This window comes from Gallus gallus, chromosome 2 (genome assembly GCF_016699485.2).
Source record: "Gallus gallus isolate bGalGal1 chromosome 2, bGalGal1.mat.broiler.GRCg7b, whole genome shotgun sequence".
Lineage (NCBI taxonomy): Eukaryota > Metazoa > Chordata > Aves > Galliformes > Phasianidae > Gallus > Gallus gallus.
In genome coordinates this window covers 60,418,288-60,439,970 of record NC_052533.1, presented here as the reverse complement: position 1 = coordinate 60,439,970, position 21,683 = coordinate 60,418,288, and the positions used below count along the sequence as shown (strand labels likewise).

The 21,683-nt window shown below is 43.7% G+C and overlaps 1 protein-coding gene across 1 annotated transcript; it reads right to left on the bottom strand.

Moving 5' to 3' along the window:
- Positions 1-5,442: 5,442 nt before the first annotated feature.
- On the bottom strand, positions 5,443-18,192 carry CD83 (CD83 molecule). The gene is made up of 5 exons (XM_418929.8): positions 17,999-18,192; positions 17,706-17,836; positions 9,243-9,456; positions 9,051-9,154; positions 5,443-7,079 (listed from the first exon to the last, which is right to left on the bottom strand). Exons 1-5 carry the CDS (start codon positions 18,039-18,041, stop codon positions 6,924-6,926), a joined length of 648 nt encoding a protein of 215 aa, XP_418929.2. The 5' UTR covers positions 18,042-18,192; the 3' UTR covers positions 5,443-6,923.
- Positions 18,193-21,683: the final 3,491 nt, after the last annotated feature.

Below are 21,683 nucleotides of genomic sequence, written 5' to 3'. Positions count from 1 at the left end.
AATGTTAATGTACTAGCACAATTTGAATAATGAAATGTACTAGCACAATTTACCAGAGACATTTACAGCTGTTAAGATGGAGTGAAATGAAAAGAAGCTGTGAGAAGAAAAACCCAAGAGATTTGGCACCTGCCTAGGAGACGGGAAGCATGAATTGAGAGGAGACTGTCCTCTTCAAGGGTCATTGCAAACCTGGACAAATTCTGTTGTTTGGAGCAGTGGTAAATGTTGTAGGAGTGCTTCTTGTCTTTTGTTGTTGTTGTTGTTTTGGTGGCTTTTTTTTCCAAGGGAAGGAGCACTTTAAACAGTGTTTTAACCATCGTTTAAGCAGAGGGTAGTGAGCCTGTCACATCTGCCTGGATCTTAATGGACTTCAGTGTGTTTGTACAGTAAGTAGGACAAAGGGCCTGGCAGCCTGATTTGCTTGTAGATACTGCTCCGTGCACTTAGCAAAAAGTGCCAGTATAGTATGCAGATCTCTCATTTCTGCTTGCAAGCCAAGCAGCCTCCAAAGAGACCCACGCAGATTATCTATTTACCAACTCACTGTAGTATAGAAGCACTTCGTAGTCCTAATATCATCATCCTGGTGCTATCCCTAGAAAGCAAGACATTAAAAATAAGTTTCTCTGTAATTTAAGTCCTAAAGACTTTTCCTATGAAGAAAGGTTGAGGGAACTGGGCTTGTTTAGCTTGGAAAAGAGAAGGCTCTGGGAAGACCTCATTGTGGCCTTCCAGTATTTGAAGGGAGCATAGAAACAGGAGGGGCAATGGCTGTTTACAAGGGTGGATAGTGATAGGACAAAGGGGAATGATTTTAAACTGAGACAGGGGAGGTTTAGGTTGGATATTAAGAGGAAATTTTTCACTCAGAGGTTGGTGACGCACTGTAACATGTTGCCCAAGGAGGTTGTGGATGCCCCATCCCTGGAGGCATTCAAGGCCAGGCTGGATGTGGCTCTGGGCAGCCTGGTCTGGTGGTTGGCGACCCTGCACATAGCAGGGGGGTGAAACTCCATGATCATTGTGGTCCTTTTCAACCCAGGCCATTCTATGATTCTGTGATTCTAAAGTCTATAGGAGCTCAGCTGAAGGATGTGCCTTCCAGAGCAGCATCTTTTGCAGCCTATCAGAAGGGTCCGAGCACCCGGTTTGGGACTGCCCAATTTTCCAAGTTAGGGGAATAGTTGAGAGCCCAAGGGCAGGAGCTGTGTGAGGTGGTACAGAGACAAGAGAGAACAGCTTGTGTCCAGCTCCATCGGCAGCAACCCTCCTACTGCACTATTCCATGAGGCAGCAAAAATCAACTTTGCTGTAAACAGTGCTGCGTATTTAACCTGAATTTTTATTGTCCCATTTTTAACAGCAATTCATTGTTCTCTCTTGAAGTGGTCTATACGCACTGTGATGGAAATCTCAAAGAGTAGTGGTGAACAATGACACTCTGACCATGAAGAGTATAGGACTATGGGATAACTGAGGTTGGAAAGTGCCACAGGAGTCTCTAGGCCAACCTCCTGATCTAAGCAGGGTGCGCTGTGGGCTTGACCAGGTGGCTCAGGGTTTTAGGTATTTCTGCCTTGAAAATCTTTAAGGATGGTGATTGCGCAGGCTCTCTGAGAAACCTGCCTGGATATCCTCATGGGCAAAAATGTATTACAGTCCAAACTACCCTCACTTCAACATATATCCATTGCCTTTAATATTTCCACCAAACACGATTATGAAGCGGCTGGCTCCATCGTCCCGAGAATCTCTTTAGAGCTACTAGGGGGCTGCTGTTCAGTGTTCCCAAAGCTACCTCTCCTTTGAGCTGAACAAGCCTCAGTGTGTAAGCCTCTACTCACAGGGCAAGCAGTCCCCATCAGCTTGCTGTCCACCAGCAGCCACGTGGTGTTGGAGGAGCACTAGCTGGTCTAATGGGGGAAAGGGGTTAATTCCTCATGGCTTATACATAGCCCTGCACTTCCAGCTCAGTAAATGGAAGGAATGTGATTAAATCAGCGTTGATACCAAGTCTGAGAACAGATGTGAGAGTGAATTGGCAGAGTTGGAATTCAGATGGGATGAAAATAGCAAAAGGGAGTGGGTGGAAACTGTCACACATTTGTGTTACAGGTGCTTGCTCTAGGCCCCAGCATTTGCAGGCACTCCTGCACTTTTATTCTTAACAGTCTCTATTATTCTGGTTTCTTTGAACAGCAGGACCTCTTTTCCTTAATGTTGATGCCCAGCATTTCAGGCCTCATCTCTTCTCATCTGAAGGACAACGTGGGCATAAACTTCCTTTTGGCTCCAAGTAGTCAACAAGGTATAAATATTGCTATTTTCCCTGCTTCTTTTACAAGGCAACACATTCTCTCCCATTTATAGCTAAGGAAACTGAGGCACACGGTCCAAATGTTTAAAAATAACAAATAAGTAAAACTAATTTAAAAATAAAGAATAGAACCACTACAGGGTGTTCTTACTCCCTTCACAGAAGCATCTGAAACGCTCTGCAGAGAGCCAGCCCCAGGTTTGCACTGGGCTTGTGTAGTCTGTATTTCCCTTTGGAGCTGTCTCTCCTCACATTCCTTGCCCCTCACTTTCAATCTTGTTTGCTTGTTTTGTTTTGCTCTGGCTGTGAGGTCTGTCTGGAATCACTACAGCAGAGCAGTGGCTTAAACTCAGCCCAGGCTGTCCATTTATGGCATAAGAGGCGCACATGTAGCTCAGCTGCAGTGATGTGGCAAGATTTTTCCATCAGAGGGTGGGAAGGCTTGCAGGGCTCGGACGTTAAGATGAAGCCTTCAAAGGCCCACCACCCCGTGCAGCGGCCCGTGTCAGTCCTGCCACCACCCACTCCCTTGGTGGATTTTTTGGGATTTACGTGATCACCCCGGAGCCCTAGTGGAGCTCTTCCCACAGCTTTACGCAGGAGCAGTATCAGCTGTAGTCAGCAAAAAGCAGAGAACTGCAAACACCGGCCTTGGCAGGGAAATGAGAGGGAGCAGACCGTTAACCAAAAAAATGTGATACTGCATTTGTTTGTAACTCTTTAATTTCCCCAGCAGTCTGTTCTCCCAATAAGTTAGAGCTAGGCTTTTGCTGGTAACTGCTTAAAAAGGAGAAGAGGGGGAAGAACCTTCACTTTGCCTTTAATTCCACAGCGGGAGCATGGGGTAGAGCTGTTGACTTCATGTACCTCCAAAGCATCCCACCCAGGGCAGAAAAAATTCAGGTACAGAAACAGCCGTACTTCCGCACTGCTCACAGGGATTGCTTTGGCACGTGTTGATGAATACCAGTGTGCTGGTAGCTCCTGCTCAGGAGAAATAGGTGGAGACCTGTTCAGCCTTCCCTGCAAATATTACTGCAGCGGTGCTGTCAAGGTCACTGTCAGCCTGGGTTATCTGCTGTGTAAGTGCCAGCTGCACAAATCAGGCTTAGCTCAGGGCTATAACTCATACGCTCAGCGTTTTGTGGATTATGTCCTTTAGCTTTCCCTCACTGCTATTTTGTATATTCATTTAGCTTCAGTCGCAATTTCTCTTTGGGGTAATTTCCCTGTGTGGTACACTGTTTGTCTGCCTATTCCTTAATCACAGGCATACAAACTAGCTCTTTATGTGTAATTTCACATACAGTGTTTATTGGTATCTTTGAATGCAGATGGCTCACCTTCGGAAAAAGCAATACAGAAATACAGGTCAGGGTGTTGGTCGGGGACAGGGATCGATTGCAAAAAATAGAAAACAAGCTAAAAATATTAAGAAGAAAATTTCTGTGGTGAAGGCATTCGCAGTGTAGTCGGGAAATCTCAGCTCATTTTCAGATTCTGACTCAGGCTGCTCCAGAAGTGCTCCAATTTCCAGGTGCCATCAGCTTTAGTTTATAAAAATAAAGATAATGGCATTTCCCACCTCCTGGGTTTGTTGAGACCATTCGAATTCCTGATTCTAAAAAGTGTTGTAAGAAAGTAGTATATAAAGAACCATGCTAGCATGCACACATGCCACTATCTTAGAAAATTAAAGACACAGATGAGAAGAGTCATGGTGAAGAGAACAAATGCTTCTGTCCAAGAAAGCAATTATTCCGTATAATCAAAACAGCCTCTAGATTGTGCAATAGACAGATGTGCTCCCTTCAGTGCTGGAATCTGAAGAACGTGTGCATGAGCTCATCCCAGTGGGATGGCTGGGGAGTCATTTTGAAATGGGCTGTTTAGATGCGCAGACCCATGTTGCAAGCAAAGGACCGTCTCTTCTGGGATGCTATGCTGAGAAATGTGTGGCTCACTCCGTAAGACTGTCAGCCAAGATATGAATTCTCTTCTTGCTAGTGCTGAAGGCTCTGTAATATATTGGATTTTTTTTATCTTTCAGTTGTCTGGTTCTCATTTATATTATTGCCAGCTAATGTTAGCTTTTGTCCTACAATACACTAGCAGTCTCTTTACATTCTTTACATGCCAGATGTGCAAGCACCTTCATCACTTTAGGAAGCTGTCTGTTTCTTTCCGACTCTTTGATTCAGTCAATAGTCTTGGCATAAGACTTCATCACTGCTTACTCCTTCTAAACTCCTTTAACACACTTAAGTGGCCTTGAACATAATCGCCTCCACAGCACAGCGGGGCCTGCAGCAAATCTTCAGAATCTGCCAGCCTGAAACTTCTGATCCTGAAATTTGACTCCTGGTGTTGTATCCTCCAGCCCAGTCCTCCTCCTTGCAGACGGTTTGGCTCAGGACAAAAAGAAATGGGCACAGTTGTTTGTGTTATACAGAGCCTCTTTTTTTCATTCAGTCCTGATCTGATCCTATGTATACATCTGAAGGAACAGCTTTTTAAAAGCGTTTCAGCCTTGGTTGCTGATTTATTATCAACGCCTGTCACCTGAATTTTCCCTTCTTGCCTCTTGTGTCCTCCTCTAAAAGAAATCAGTGAATAAACTGAGAAAAAAATTAAAAAGTAAAAGAAAAAAAAAGAAAGAAAGAATCAGATATTATATACTTCTGACCACATGGAGAAGCTTGAAGTACCTGAAGTACCTGGGTCATTTAGGGTTCATGGTTCAGCTCATATTACTGCCATCTAAACATGCAGGGCGGCCATGACGGTGCCCCACATCTAGAAGCAACACAGGTAGACTGAAGCATCCTTGTGTTTCCCTTAATGACTTGTCTGTCAGTTAGGGAACAGGTGTTTTGGAATGTGCTTTGGACTGAAAGTGGAACTTCGAGGAAAATTCGGATGATCTTAATTCTTTAGAAATGCATAAAATTATCCATTGCTTAATCAATTATTCACACACACACATGCCTTCTCCCACTGAAGAGGCTGGATCAGACGTCTACATTAGCTGATGTAATTAAGTTGATTGTAAAATAAAATGCAATTGATACGGAGTATCTCTGGGATTATTTGCCATATGTGGCATGCAGAAAAACAAATGGTACGTTATCTCTGAATTTTTATTTCAAGTATGTTACACACATTTACATGTAAAAATTGATTATAAGAAAGCAAATGCGATATCAATTTACCATGCCCCAAGAAAATTCCATATCCCTTACAACCATTCTTCTGGTCAGAAGCCCCTCGGATTCCGTCAGTGTAGACATCTACACCACTCACAGAGAAGCTGCTGAGTGATGCATGGTGCTTTCCTCCCATCATCACTTCAGAATTAGTCAAAGGAATACAGAAAGAGCCTCCTTGTCACAGCCTGAAATTCCAAACTGCACTGAATAATCCTAATGCTGCAGTTTAGCTTTCAAAGGGCTTTTGTTTGCTTGGCTGGCTTGTTTCGTAGAGTTTGACGTGAACACATGATTGTGTTCTCATGTGTTTGCAAATTCTCATGTTATGGCTCAAATCTTCATCTGGTGGCATAAAAATCCACAGTCACTCCAGACTCTACTTGCTTCACCAGCAGCACTGTAAAGGTGGTCACTTAATTTCAACCTCCAAAGTAACTCTTGCCCTCTTCAGCCCAAAAGGACAAGTCTTCTTACCCTTGCATCACACTCCTAAATTCAGCTTCTCTCACAGCCTTGTTTCACATAAACTACACACTGTTAACACCGAAAGCTGGTGTTCATTTGTCCCATCTTCTGTTCCTGTTTCTCCACAGCTGACTCAATACATCACAGAGACATAGATGGTCTGTTTCTTCCTTGGTCATTACCGCTATAATTTGATCGATAGAGGCTTCATTTCATGTAGTTGACTTTGTGTATTATAAACCACTAAGAAAGTCATCTTTCCACACTGCTTCCCTCTTATTTTCGCTTCTTTAAAGTTAACAGTTGTAATAGAAGCCTCATGTGGATGAACCTATCTAGAGATGCCTGCAGGAAATGTCTGATGGACCCACTATGTAAGTGCATCTCTACTTCTCTTGCAGAGATAGGATTCTTCTCAGTCCAGAAAGATTTTCAAAGTATTTTCTTCCTTCCTATGTTTCAGCTTATCTGTCAGCCTAATATTTAAAAACGAATGTGGATACGATTCATCCAGGACAACAGCAGGAAACTGGCTCTTCATCATACTGATTAGTTCACTGACAAGCCTAAACTCCAGCCTTTGCATTGCCATGGTGCCCCTATTACCCAGTCTTCACATCACGAGAGTAGTCTGTCTGAACAAGAGGGCTGCCTGGTGGAGTGAAAAATGCTGATATCAGCTTCTTAACAGCAGTTGTGTAGCTGCAATGGCATTTGTTAGCCAACTAGCACCAAGAAGTTACCGTAGTGCATAATGGTGCTTTTTGAAGGCTTGTCCAGAGCAAGCACATCACTGACAGGTTACCCATACTGTCGGGCAGTCCTGAAGAGGCCATATATCACCACTTCTTCCTTCTTCATATCACTCCGCTATCCGTCTCATGACATTTGTTCACTGATGAGCATACGGTGCCATCAACAGTGCCAACTTAGATAGAACTTGAAGTAAGTCCACTTTTGCACGTGCTGCCACTGTTTAAAACCCGGAGTGTTGTCATTTCATGTGCGTTGATGAGAGTGAGAGTGCGTTTTGAATCTCTTCTGCTTTTATCACTGGGAGACATACTCTCTTTTCTTAGACACGTCTAGAATAGAAAAAAAAGAAAGGAAAAGAAGGCTTAAAATTGAGAGTTCTTGTGTGCAGAACAGTTTTGAAGTTCAAAAGTTTTGCTTTTTCTCCTTAACTCATTAAATCTTTTGCATTTATTTGTCAACAGAACCATCCAGTATAAAAGAAAGGTATTGTTTCTCGTCCAGTCAGTGAGTTTTGTAGGTCAAAAAGTCACAGAGAGAAATCTCTATTTAATTCATATTTTCATGCAAGGAGGTTTTGCATCAAATGCATTTGTACCTGTCCTCGACACAGGCCAGTCTCCAAAATATTTTCATTATGTTGTCAAGGTGAAGCCCCAGGACTGCCACCAATCTTAAACCTAATGTCACTTTTGAATTTAGTGGAGATTAGGCATGGAGAGGACAAAGCAACCTGTAAGAACTTAACAGACGTTTTAAATAACAGAGCTCCTCTGTGAAAAGGGGGCAATATTAAACGCTGATGAAAGCTAGGTTGATAGCTGAAACTGGACTCTCACCCAGGAGTAAAATATGGGTCATCCCATCCGAATGGTTATCTTCTGATGTGGCTCTGCATTTTTTAACAGCACCAATAAAACTGGATTTATTTTTTTTTATCTCTGGGAATGGGAGGTTTCTTCAGAGATCTGAAACTCTTTCAGGACACTGAGCAGAACAGAGGCATCTGTCTTTTCTGAGTGATATTCTTGCTTTCATACTTTCATCCTAACAAATTCCTACAAGATTTATCTTGTCAAACTTTAGTCTGAACAGCACAAATTACTGGCAAGATTGTCAATCTAAGAAAGAGACAGGCATAAATTTAATTGCTCCCTGAAGGTACACGAAAAGCTGCATTTAGCTGCAGCTAATTAGATATTCTCCAATCAACAGTTACAATTCATCTGCTGATGAACAAAACAATAAAGCAGATATGAAATAGACAGCAAAAAGTTCAGTTTGTCCTCCCAAAATGTTGGGGTTGTTTTCTCTTTGTTTTTAACAATGTTATCTGTAACTCCATCTCAAAGCATTCCCACAGGAAGGGGGAGGGAAGAACAAGCCTATTGTTTAGAGATGCTGCTGGCTCCGACAGCCGAGGATCACAATGACTCTAAGTCGAGAACTGTGAGTCTCCTGGGTTTTGTTCTTGGTTCACCACTATCACAGACAGACCATGGGTTTACTTCTGTGAACCTGCTCACCACCTTCTCCAGAGCTATCAGTAAGAACTGAGTGTAGAGATAAAACCTCTAGGAGAAGGAATGGGTATTTGTGTTGCACTGTATTCGTGTAGTGTTTCTACGCTGACTTTTCAGTACGTTTGCCAAGCTAATCTAAGGCCTTGCTGAACTATTAGTGGTTGCCTTTGCTTATAACATTACCGTTTAAATTCCACATTAATGTTTTTCCAGAGATCTTAAATAGAAGTTTAAGATCAAACAGCTTGACAAAAATGCCCCTCTGGCATGCGGCTATCACCACTTTACAGGTATGGAAAATGAAGCAAAAAATTGGTAGACTTGAATTTGTCTGTTGTTCTGTCCTGCAAAGAAATGCCATAGGTGGTATCTGGATCCCAGCAGCCCGTGCCTCTCTTTCTGAGCAAATTCTGCTTCCGACTACTATACAAGAAGGAGTCTTGCACTCTTAACTCTTAAACCAAGGAGCACTTGCACTTGGAGTAACTGGAAGCAGAAATGAGCAGCAGGGTGCAGGAAAATAACTGTCTGTTTTGAGTTAGCTCAGGGTGGAGTGAAATGTTTTATCTCTTTGGGGCTCCATCCCGTGTTCCTTGTGCACCTGAGTTTTCACCTGACTTTGAAAACACTGTGTGAGTACTTAAAAGATTTGGTCATAAATTAAGTATATTGGCCAACTTCAGGATGGCTCTGTTAAGGTGGCGCGAGCAGAGAAAATGAGCGGGGTATTTCTGGAGGTTTGGGTTGGTTGCTTTCTTTATGACAAAGGAAATTACTTACACAGGTAAAGAAGATGAGCAGCAAGTAAAAAATCCCGAGGCAAGTCAGCATGAAAAGCTCAGTCTTGTATTTTTTCAGTTTTTCATCTTCTATTCTAGGGCAACCTAAAATGTAAAATAAGGTGTTAGGCTGTTCTGGTATCTGTAGAAGATTTTTGAACTATCTTCATGAAATGCTAACAGGGCACGATACCTGTTACTTTTAATGTGATGATGCCACTCAGGTTGTGGTCTCCCCTCTGTTCCCCCAAAGCGCACTTGTACGTGCCACTGTCCTGGCTGGTGGCATTCCTGATCCTCAGTTGAAAGGTGGTGTTGGAGAGCTCCAGGGAGCCTCCAAGTCCTTTTGGATGACGAGATTCCACATCAAGGACTTTCCATGCTATTCTGTCGCCAACTCCAGCCATCTGGAAAACACAAATACGTTTCTTGTCTTGGGCAACAGTGTCATCCTAAATTCTAGAGGAGAGAGTTTTAAAGCTGGCTTATGGCTGAAAATAGAGGCTGAAGAGAGATGAGGAGCAAAAAGCTCGAGGGTGCATAGTACGTTCATGCTCACAATCAAAAAATGTTTTGACTTTCTGTCTAAATAGACACGATATTAAAGAAAGTATAACCTGCCCCCAGAAAGCACGGTGCCTCTCCGGAGGAGAAGGAGTCCCTCCCTCCCCTCAACTCTCTGTTGAAAACAAAGAACACAAATTGCTTCGACTCATTTGGATTCATTTGCGTGAAGGTCACAAGCAGGTTTTTGGTGTGCTTTGGGAGCATTCGTATGTTGAATTTCTTAATTGTAACCAGAAGAGCTACATTCCTTGGCATTGCTGAGAGGCTGCGGGAGGAATAAAGCGTATTCCCAGAACAGCTTGCATGGCGGGGCAATAGGATGTGCTGAAAATGACAATTGGCCGGGAACCACAAAGAACAGAGGAACCCCTAACTTGATTTGAAAGATGGGAGAAGGGTTTGAATTAGTACATGTCCATTCCTATTCGTCGATGTCTCCCTGGGACTCGAGGCAGCGTGCCCTCTGAGAAGGTTTCCTGAGCAATGAATTTGGGCTTTCTGTGGACCAGCAGAGCCAGAGCTAGCTCATACAGTCCAAGGCTCAGCTTTTCAGCCAAATCTATCACGAGTATAAGTCAAAGCTTTTTTAGTGTTATTTCTTATTTTATTCTAATAGACATCTTTTTGGGCTGCGTGTCAGTGCTTACATTCTATCGGTATAGCTACTGCATCTGAGTGCAACGGTTACACTGGAAGTTATTAAAATTAACACAACTGAGGCTAAGAGAATCTGGTTTCTCTTTCCTGTGTTTGCATGAGGAAAGCATGCTCAGGGATCTGGAGAGAAATAGAGGCCTGACACTCTGCTGGACTTGTGTGCAAAATGGTACAAAATAAGCTGCAAGTCGGGGAACTTTTTAGGAACAGGGGTATCAGAAGCACAACATTTTCATTACTGTTAAGATCCTTTCTCAGAAAGTGTGTTGTTTTTGGTTTGGTTGGTTTTTTTTCTGTTATTGGGGGGGGGGGGGGGGTGTTCTCTAAGCACATAACTGAAACACAGAGCAGTAATTCCCTGGGACTTTCCACACTTTACCCAACAAGAGGGAAGAAAGTACCTTCTTCCTCTTAATCCCCCTGTAAATTTACCCTGACTCCTCTTCTTTATTATGCTTGACCCCAAGCAGCTCAGGGATGAGCAGTGCCTATGATGGCTTTTAGGCTGTTGGGACTCACTTTATTACAGGGATGGTGATATCTTCAGGCCCTGCATGCTGCCAGGGCTGCAGCCAGAGCAATCTGAGTACGCAGGCTGGGTTCAGCTCTGGTTACACGTGGGTCAATAGCAGTTAAGTGGATAGAGTTGACCTCCCTCAGATCTCATTTTCACCACTTTCCCTTCCTTTGCCACCCCCCTCCTCAGTGAAATGCAAAACTGCCCATAAGGCAATAATGAGGTCAAGCCTGAGTGCCTGATTTCATTTATTTGTTGGCTGTTTTTTTATTTGTTTGTTTGTTTTTTAATAATAATAATTATCAACGATATCATGAATAATTGCTGTCCAGGAAGGTAAATGGTACAGTGATTCTTGTGGCGGAGGTCTGGGAATCAGAAAACACTTTGATCACTCTGTATGCAATTGTAATCACCGCTGCTGGTGTAAGGAAGATGTAAACTAAGTCTATGTATCCTATGAGTCAACTCTCTTATTTTAGAGGGGTCACTGAGCTTTGTTATTGCTTCCAGAGCTTCTTGAGGCACACAGTTTAAGGACAAATACTGTGACAGCATCCCAGGGACCATATGGCCAGAGCCATAAGGCCAAGTAGAGCAAAGCCTGCAGAGCCATACGAACTATGCCTTTCCTGCAGAGTAAAAGACAGTTACATGATGGCCTCATCTATTACCCGTGGGCTCTCTCACCTGGGCAGAAATCAGGAGAGCCCTGGATGAGGAGTCGCGACCCTTTGCCTTTGGGAAGGAGGAGAACGGTTCATGCGTGCGGGTGCAATTCTAAGATTGCGTGCCTCTCCTTCTCCATTAAATCTCCCCTTCCCTTGAAGCAGAGGCGGGCGAGAGTGGGGCTGCGCAGCGCTCGTAGCCTCTCTGCATTTCTGAGGCTACAGAGACACCTGGTGGCATTTCCCCAGCCCCTACAAGGCAGCGCGGCCATCCCTGCTTAGAGGTCACCGCAGCCCCTCCGATGCCCAAACCAAAGCAATCTCGGCTCCTGCCACCTCACCAAAACACACCAAGCCCTCCCTTTTTAAATCCTGCTGGCAGTGAGGAAACACTTGAGCAAGTTACCACGGGGAGGCCCCATGCCCCATCATTTGAAAGGAAGCCCAAGAAGCATTTGGTACAGTCATCAGTCTGTCTCTTACTCAATCCAAGCTAAATTTCACCCCCCAAAACCTAATCAAAATTATGAAAATGACAAAGTGTTTGCCACCCCGTGCGAAGTGTTGGTCAAACTCTCACCAGACAGATCACCGCACAGCTCAGGCACCCACGATCACCCAGCAGTAACCCACGCTGAGTCTCCTTCAGCTGATAGCACAGCGCAAGGTAAATGCCAAGGCTGCCACCTAATTAATTCTACACAAGCATTGAGGGATCGAAGCAAATGCTGTTAGTGTTGGAAATCCACTTGTGTAGGGTCTGTCTTCTTGAATCCATGACAAAATGCTTTCTGCATGTATTTTGCTTCCCTTCCAACGTGCTGGCTCCCCCTGCTTACACCTCCGGCAGGAGGAGAGGGAATTGATCTTTTCCTGCTCCTGTATTTTCTGTCAATGCCTTTGCCAAAACGCAAAAAGGAAAAATCAAGAGTCATGCAGGAACCAACAGGAATGCTACTGAGCCGATTGGCATTGAAAGGATCTCATCACCACATTGGCTGCTAGAGACTACTGAAGTGCACGTTTTGCTGGGAAGTGAGAACCTGCAGGCAGGCAGCACCATTCTGCTGCATAAAACTCTCCATCAAGAAAATTAAGCAGCAAAAGAAGTGTAAGCCTGCTTGCTTGGTCTGTCACATACATCATAGGCAGTGGCCATGTTTTCAGAAGTCAGCTAGGGAAGCTAAATCTGTTGTTCCTCATCGCCTCCAAAGCAATGAGAAGAAATGCTTTCCCCAAGGGTAGACACTGCCCAGCACCTTCACCGGTGAGCTGTACACTGTAACAGAGCAGGTTTGCAGATGACACAAAGCTGGGAGGCACGGCTGAGACAGCAGATGGTGCCATCCAGAGACTGGGGAAATGGGCTGCTAGAACCCCATGAAGTTTGGCACAGGCACAATTTGATATTTGGGACATTCAATTTAAACAAAGGAAAAGCCTTTTTTTTCCTTTAAGGGTGGTTGAAGTCTGGTACAGGTTGCCTAGAGTGGGTGTGGAGTTTTCATCCTTTGAGATGTTTAAAGCCTAACTGGGCACAGTCCTGAGCAACTTTCTCTAGTCGCTATGCTGAGCTTCAGTGAAACTTATGCCAGTTCCCAAAAGCTTGGATACATTTGATCCAGAGTGGATATGAATTCCTCACATGTATTCTGTGATGTGGTTGATGCCCCGTTCCTTGAGACTTTCAAGGTGAGGCTGGGCAACCTGACCTAACTGTGGATGTCCCTGTAAATTACAGAGGAGTTGGACTAGATGGCCTTCAGAGGTCCCATCCAAACCTAAGGATTCAATGATTCTGTGATTCTCTAGTCAATTGACTGATTGCTGTAAGTTTCTCCTAGCCTGGAGTGAAAGAGTGAATATTCACGTGGGATATTCATATATTCAGATTTGATTGAAAATAACACTGAGCTGATACATTTCTGGTTTCTGACTGGATGAACTAAGAGAAATAACGCCTCCAAAATTTAAGAGCCCTTCAGCAATTATTTCTTCTTCAGAGGTCTTATAAATAAGGTGAAAGAGGGAGGAAGAGCCCTTCTCCTGTTCTGAGCAGGCTGTCTCTTAGCTGTAGTTTTGAAAACTGCTATAGTATTACACGGCTGTGCCACCAAACAGAGGCAATTGGCCTGTGCTGTAGTGCTTGCACCTAGCTAATCAATTAAAACTTAATTTTATCATGTACGTGTGAGAGTAACCTGGTTTCAAGTCAACTCACATTCTCCGCTCTCATTAAATACCCTTTCTCATCACATCCTTCCCAGACTAAGGTGATACTTTGGCTCCTTGGTAAATCAAACTGCCAATACAATCCCCTTTTCCCATAAAGGCAAATTTTTATTTGAAACAAAACGCTTCGGGTCCAAAACTGATGCCAGCTTAAAGGTGGAATGCATTAACATTAATCTATTTTCTTTTTCTGAGGGTGGCATGATTATAAAAATAGTTTTGTGTAAAATGTTACCACGAATAAAGACCGAGCTTAAACGTTTGACTGCTAAAGGAATCTAAATACTCTATATCCAGCCAGAAGGAATTTATTTTCTAAAGTAAAATATCTAGAATCCTGGCAATGCCTGACAGCCAGCTTATAACGAATCACAACTGAGCTGAAACCACTTAATAGGTGCATTTTGCAGCACTAAAGCACTTTCACATTTGATTAGCGCTGAAGGTGCATTCATATGGTTCCTATATGGTGCAATATAGAGATACCACTGTTACATTTGAAGAATAGCACAAAAAAAAAAAAAAACCAACAACCCAAACCTACATAAATTGTGATCAAATGTGAGTGAACTCTGAGTGTGCTTTAGAAGAAAAACAAACACAAAAAAAAACAACCCAAAAACCCAAAGCAACAGCAAAGGAATCACATGTGACACATTATCTGGGCCTAGTCAGAAAAGTCCCTGACTCAGCCACAGAGCCTTTCTATTTGTTAAGCTAAGGGCACAAAGCAGTAGCTTATGTCAAGCAACATAACTGTTTTGGTCATGAACAAAACTCCCTTTCCGTCTCAGTCATGAATGCGTTGGAGCCACTTGGAGCTAAGCAGACATCTGAGCTTGACTGTGTTCCTTTGGGTATGTTACCAATTACATCAGAGGAATATTAAAAATATTCAGCTACGCTAATAGACAACAACCATGCACATTGAGCAGAAGCTACTTCCTCTGAAAGAAGGTGAAATTCACGTGACACGTCTGTATGATCTACTTTTATTTTCCAATATGACTTCCTCCTCTAATTTTGCCACGGTTTTGTATTTTTCAGGGAAGTGTTATGAAGTGTTATTTCTCCACTGAGGTGCAGCCTTCCCTCTTCTTCCTCAAAATTTGTTTCAAATTAAGACTGCTCTGGCCATCACATGAACAACATAACTAAACAACCACTGGGACCTCATCTGGGTGTGTTTTGACTTGATTTTCAAGCTGGATATAAAGTGATAATTATGTGTTTTTACGAAGTGGTTCTCATTTTCAATGTACCATACAAAGACAAGCTGTGCAGTATTTAATAGCACCGTGAGGCAGAAAGGTAAGTGAAGTTTCATTACCCAGATTCTTATTTCATAGATGGGCCACAGAAATTCAAGCCAGTCTTTCCACAGGCAATTGCCAGAGCCTGTGTGCTTATGACCTGGTTTGCAGTCCTCAGTTGGTAAGCATCTGCGGTGCTCGTGTCTTTATGGCACATGGGTTGCCCTGTGTCCCTAGGAGTGGACCACCCTTAATGGGTACCATTGTTATGAATGCACACAATTATTCCCACGCTCAAACCCATGCCTACAAACAATCCAGAAGGATCTAAGGATACTTCTGGGTTCTGGACAGATGAAATACACGCTCCTATTTGCAATATGAGACGTTAGCAAAAGCGAAGAAACTGATGACTGCAGTGCTTCCTTTTTACATTCAGCTTCACTTTGACACCAGAATATTAACTCCTTCAAACTATTACTTCTTCACACAGAACTGTAAAAGAGGGTACTTTTAAATAGCATAGCACTTCTTCTTTTCCTTTTTTTTTTAAGCACACCATAGAAAACGATATGGAAGTATCCCTTACATGGTCGAAGCATGCAGAGGTGCCAGTAGGAAGGGGGGTTTTTCACCACACGTTCACCCTGTGCAGGCAGCTGCACGTGCAGCACTGTAACGCCGTCGCCATAACTTTTTAAAGCAGCAGAAGCAAAGGTTAATTGCTCGCATTTATTGCACGGTTCAAAGTGACCTCGCACAAAAGATTTAGCCTAACAGCTGTTTAAACTTTACAGTCTGAAATTTCATACCATTTGTCGGAATTACCTCTTAATTAGCCCTTTGAGGGTATACGTGGTGTTTATTGATTAATCCTTCAGCAGTTGTTTTTTAAATAACAGTTTAATTCTGTATTGGGCAGCCTAGTTACACCCCGCCATTCCCCTGAGCTCCTGAAGTTTAGCATGGGGACAGCTGCACACAGACAACTAGGGGACAACAAGCAAGAGGACTGCAGAGCAGAGGGGTCAGGGAGGCACATTCCAAGGCTGGTTTTTGCCACCTGGTAACTCTCCTTCTCTTCAAGATGATGCCCACTCAGCTAGCCCCACAAGTGGAATAAGCATCATTTCCCCAGCACAAAATGAAGAGCAAATCACTTTTTCCCACTGAGAATGCTTTCCTACTATGGCTAGGGCTGTGGCTTGGGTTAGCATCTCCAGGAGTGACATTAACTGCCCATTCCTACTTTCCATCTCTCCCCTGGGATGAATAACCACAAGGACATAGTAACAGTTGGCTGTATCAACCCCTGTGGATGGCAGCCGTTGCTGATGATTAGATTTCGTTAACACTAGTAGTTCTTATGCCAGTGCCAGCAGAGCAAAAATGCATCAGGTCCTATCATGTTTGACACAGAAAAGACTACACTTTCCCAAGCAAAACAGATGAAACAAGATGAGGAGACCATAAAGGGAGAGGAGACTGTAGGGACAGGGCAGTGACAGTGCCAGAGTGCTGCAAAGAGGAGGAGCACAGGTGGGGGCTGCCAAGGAGGAGGTATACACAGCAGGCATCATCAAATATCACCCTCCCCTGCACGTGCAATCTGTTTGTGCCCAGGTGAAGCAATAAAGAGCTATGTGCCAACACAGAATTGGGCCTACAGGGTTTTGCAATGCTTTTGGCTTTTAGCTTCTGTTTGCTGTCTGTCTCTCCTAGCTGCCACTGGGCCCTGAAGGATGTGCCTAGTGTTGCACTGCAATTCAGATGTGCTGGCAGGTTCAGCTGCAGAAGTCTGATTACACGATTTATTCATTTACTGTGGGAGAATAGCTTTAAAACCATATCTGACCAAACTGCTGGGGAAGCCGAGGCTGTGGCTTTATGTTCTGCCAGAGATAAATTTAGTTCTTGCCCATCAAAAATAGGGGCATGGCATGGCAAAACCTTTCTTTTGCCTGTTAAGCAGCACACACTATGAACTCGATCTGTTTGCTGATATGTGAATACACAGTCCCCGTAGAGCAAGTCAATGGACACTTCAACCAGTGGGCAACTCTGTTTCTCTTTCTGTGAGCAATTTCATACTGAAAGTGGTAAATAGTACCTTCTGCTCATTAGCCAATGGATCCTTGGAGCTCTCCCACAGACAGGCAACAAGCAGGGTACTCCTGCTTTGGAGATGGCAGGTAAGCCAGGACAGCCAAGATGTGACTTAGTTTGCAGCTACAAAGAGATGACTCAGAATTTCTTGCTCTCTGTCTGTATTCTGCATATCCTTCTCTAATGTTCACCTTAACTAGACAAGTCTTTCAAAGTAATTGTTTCTGTTTGTTTAGCTCTTCCACTGCAAATAAAAATCAGCTCCTTTCTGGGGGAAGGCTAACCAAGAGACAGCATCACTGATGTTATAAGGTTTAAAGGTTTTTTTCTAAAGAGAAATCCTGGACAGCCTCCTCTTTGAAGTAGCGTTTGGCAGGCTGCACATGGAACAATCCCTAAATTCTGGTCCCTGCAGGCTAGGAATAGTTACATAGAAAAGCAGGCCAAGAGCAATGCAAGGGTCACGTTCAAACAGTCTGTCGACAATGACACAAAAACCATCTGTTCCCCATGATCAGCTCAAATGCTGCCTTATCTCTGCTGCACTGACAGAAGGATGCCTTTTCATAAAAAAAAAACCATTTTGTACAAGAGAAGCCAGTATCAAGTAAGAAAGTAAAGCAGACTACTCAAGTTACTTAGGCTTTTTTTCTTACTTTGTACCAAGACACTGCCTGGTAGGCGATCGAGGAATCCTGAAGAACTTTACAGGACAGCAAAGCTTCTTCAAAGCATGTCACAGCAACATCTGGGACAGCCACAGCAGCTCCATTGATCAAGCTCCAAACTGCCAAGCACAGATACATATTGCTTTTATAAGTGATCGCCTACATAATCCTTTCTGTCTTCCCAAGACATATCCCCACAGAATAAGTATAAATAAAATAAAATAAAATAAAGTAAAATAAAATAAAACAAAATATTGAAAAATGTAAGGCTCCCTACTTACCATTGCACAGGGTGAAGAGCAGAGGGTAGGCTGCTGAAGCCATGGGTATTGCTGCTTCAAATCACAGAGCAGCAACACAGTGCCTCTTTGCAGGATGGACTGTGAGAGCAGAGTGAAACTGCTTCTGCTTCTAGAGTGATATTTCTGGACACAGACTGGGGAATCCCCCCGGAGGTCTTACCTTGTGGTGCCCCACGTCACAGGGAAAATCCCTACATGTAGGAGCCTGTGCTCCTCCCATCAGATAGTCAGGTCACTCCCATTTCTCAACTGCCTGCACTGGTAGTGCCTCTCCTCCTTCATTCTTTTACCTCTCTGCACTGACCTGAATAGAAATAAGGTTGATCGTGGGGTGCTGGGTTTGGCAAGAAAGACAACAAGAATTGGCACTATAAAAACCTCTTTTGTGACTGACTGAAGGATGGGGGGAAGGGTTTTCCAGCCTCCTGAAATCCCCTCTCAACATTTTTTCTGCAAATTTAAAAGAGCAGTGACTGTGTAACAGCTGACCACACGCAGTGGCATTTCCAAAACCACATCTGAAGTCTCAAGTCATAGCACTTGTAGAGCTCTGTGCCTCGGCTCAGCTCAGGAGCTTACAACGCAGCTGAGCCTTACAAACAATATGCATGTATCTCCTCCCAGCATAGGCACTCATGTTTTAGAAGAAACAGCATGACTTCCAGTGCATTCTGTCATCTTCAAAACAAGCAGGGGCAGCTCAAGTGACATAACTCTACCAAATTACATACTGGAAAATTTCCTTATGAAAACAAATCAAGTCAGCTCCCAGCAGAGGAACTGTTTGGACATCCCCTTTAGATAGCTGAAAACAAAAAAGAAAAAAAAAACCACAAAAGTCCTCTCCTCATGATCTGCAAGAGCTCTTTCCCCTTGGAGATTTTTTGAGGAAGTCTGAGGTTGATCACAGAAGCACTTACAAATCATGAAACTCTGAAAGCTGATGACACGTTATTTTTGGAAAAGAGTTCTGGCTGCTCTCTTTAGGCTACTGAGACCCAGATGGTAAGAAGTCATTTAGGAGGCTTTTGATTAAATTTCTTGGGTGGAGAGAGTGTGGTCAGCCCCATCTGAAACCAGGTTCCAGGGCACCCTAAAGCCAAATCCCCTCTAGAAAGCTTTGTGAGGACAAGTCTGTTTGAAACGTCCTCAGCCTGTAAAAGTCCATCTTACACCAGTAAGCTCAGTGGGTGAGTAGTGCTGTCAGAAACTCCATTATGATCTACAACTGAAGTTGGACAGCACTTTCACAGGGGCCTCATTGTTGAAATAGCCTACCTATTTTTAAAGCTTCTGTCTTCGTTGACCAACACGATAAATGTAACAGGCTCTGTGCTTTATTCTTCTGTGAGTGTTTTCCTGTTTGAAGGACTTCAGCCCAATTCTTAGAAGACAGGTGCAAGTGAAATTTAAATGCTGGTGGTTCTCTGTAGAGGGACAGAAAATCCTGACCTGTCATTGCTTTCTCCTTCTTGAAGTAATGGAGTCCTTGAGAAGAAGACAGAAGTGAGGGTTGAGGTGGTTTTGCTGAAGGAAATCTTGGAGAGAAAAGAGTTCCAGTTAATATATTTCCCATCTGTTCTTCATGAAAATGATGGCTCTTCTGTCCACGTGAGCCATCCACATCAAGCCTACCTTCAAGCAGGGCACTCAGCTTTCACCCAAGTGCCTCATTCTGCAAGTCCTTCAGAGCTACATATTCACCCCTCATAAATTAATCAGGAGGCAAAAACTTTCTCTACCCCTCCTCCCATCACAGGAAAACCCATTCTGAGTAAACTAGAGCAAGCTGCCGCCCCTGCTGTGGGTCAGCCCACGGTAATCTTTACCAAAATGACCTGACCAGATGCAGTTTAGAGGGGCGGTGACGTGCTTAAAGTCTGAGGTCATGGGTTTGCCCACACAGAAGTGCAATAACAGGTAAGCATAAAAGGACAAGCTTTAGTTTGGTCTGGGAAATGTACATGGCACACACATTTGCCAAGGGGAAGTTAGATTATATCCTTCCCCTGTCATTTAAAATATAGGAGTAAGATCTCTTAAAACACTGCTTTTTCTCCAGGACAGGCACGGCTTAAAGTGAAACGGTGAAACTTCCTCCAAAAGTATTTGCAAACTCAGCTGCCATTCCACAGAAAAGTATGTGAAGCTGGAGAGAGACGCATGGAAAACAAAAACTGAAACTCCCTTTGCAGGAAGGAAGAGAAATCATTTAGCTTCTAAACTTTCCCTGACTGGGATTTTTCTGTAGGGAAACTTTGAATTGGGCTGTACTTTCTGTTCTAACTTTTAATAACTCACATGCTTTCAGAGAGCAAGCCTATGCTCTCCAGGGCCCTGGAAGAGCTCTGAGTTTCTCTCGTGTTCAGTGGGAGCTCAGCAGGACTGGTCTGGGTGCAAGAGTGAGGAGCAGTGTTTGTCTGTCGAGCTCCTCTGTGAGAAACAAATGTACATATTTGCAGGGCCCCCAGGAGCAACATGGTTGTGTGAGTAAGTGGAAGTTTACCACTAAATATGTTCTTCTGGGGAACTAATGAGATCTGCGTTCCTACAGATGTGCCCTGTTGCCTCTTTCTCTCCTTCCCGTGTCAGACCACCTCCTACACCAACATTAAGCCCTCGTTCTCACCGAGCAAGAAGCACCATCCGCCCTGGTGAGTCCAGAGCCACGCATGTGATGACTGACATTAGCAAGCAGCGCGTAAAGCGGCTGCATCCCGCCTACCTTTCCTTCAGCAGGGGCACTCCTCTGGGTCTCTGACCCAGCTGCCAATTTGCATGAATTTCATAGGCACTTAATTCTCTTTGAGCCCTGATCCCTCCGTCAGTTTGATAGAAAGCAGGTTCAGAACATACTGGCTGACAGACAGCCAGATGGCATGATCACAGAAATCTCATTCTCTGTGGGAAATGAGGCTAGAAGCTCAAGGATGTGGGATGGATTCATGGGATAAGGTTAAAAAGTTAAGACTCTATATTTTTTTCCGTCTTGGGAGTGCTGTTTGCAGAATCAGATCCCTTTTCCTCAAACCAGATAGGCACTGGCACCCTCGGATAATTGGTAATGGGCTGATGTTATTTTTTATTCTAGTGTGTGGCTGCAAAAGGTATCTCAGATTCTTTCATATTTCATGTATTTGCCCCTCAATACTGGTGTTTACCAGGAAGTAAAGAGTACTCTTTCTGAAAGTTAAGTATGCTGGGTATTCCCTTCCATCTTAAAGAAACAAAGCAGTTTAAGTCTCCTCAAGGTGCCCAGAGCCCTCCACAATGAAGCACCAGAGGTTGAGATCCAGGTGTCAAAACAGCATTTAGCATTTCTGGCAAGGCACAGATTGATCTGTATAAGGTTTATAATCAAAAGCCCGTTGTTCCTCTGCATTTAGGTTCCCATTTTGAATACTCTTCATCCATGTGCCTCACCTCTGTTTGTGTAGCTACTGAAGGAGGGGGGTAATTTATTTTATTATTATTGATCTACAGGGCAGCAATAAAAAAAAATGGCGGTATCAGTCCAACGGACAATAACAGGAAGGCTTTGATTTTATGTTTCAGCAGGCAACTGTTTATTTTAAATATGTAGTACATGTAATGTGAGATCCTACGCGCTGTCAGTCACAGGAACAATGACAGAGGAATCCAAAGCAACAAATGAAGAGCGGCC

Excerpts from the sequence above, each read along its gene's own strand:
- CD83 (XM_418929.8), bottom strand. The coding sequence starts at position 18,041 with ATGGCTTCAGCAGCCTACCCTCTGCTCTTCACCCTGTGCAATG. Across the intron at positions 9,155-9,242 it reads CATCACATTAAAAGTAACAG|GTTGCCCTAGAATAGAAGAT; the intron begins GTATCGTGCCCT and ends TTTACATTTTAG. Across the intron at positions 7,080-9,050 it reads TGCTCATCTTCTTTACCTGT|ACGTGTCTAAGAAAAGAGAG; the intron begins GTAAGTAATTTC and ends TTTCTATTCTAG.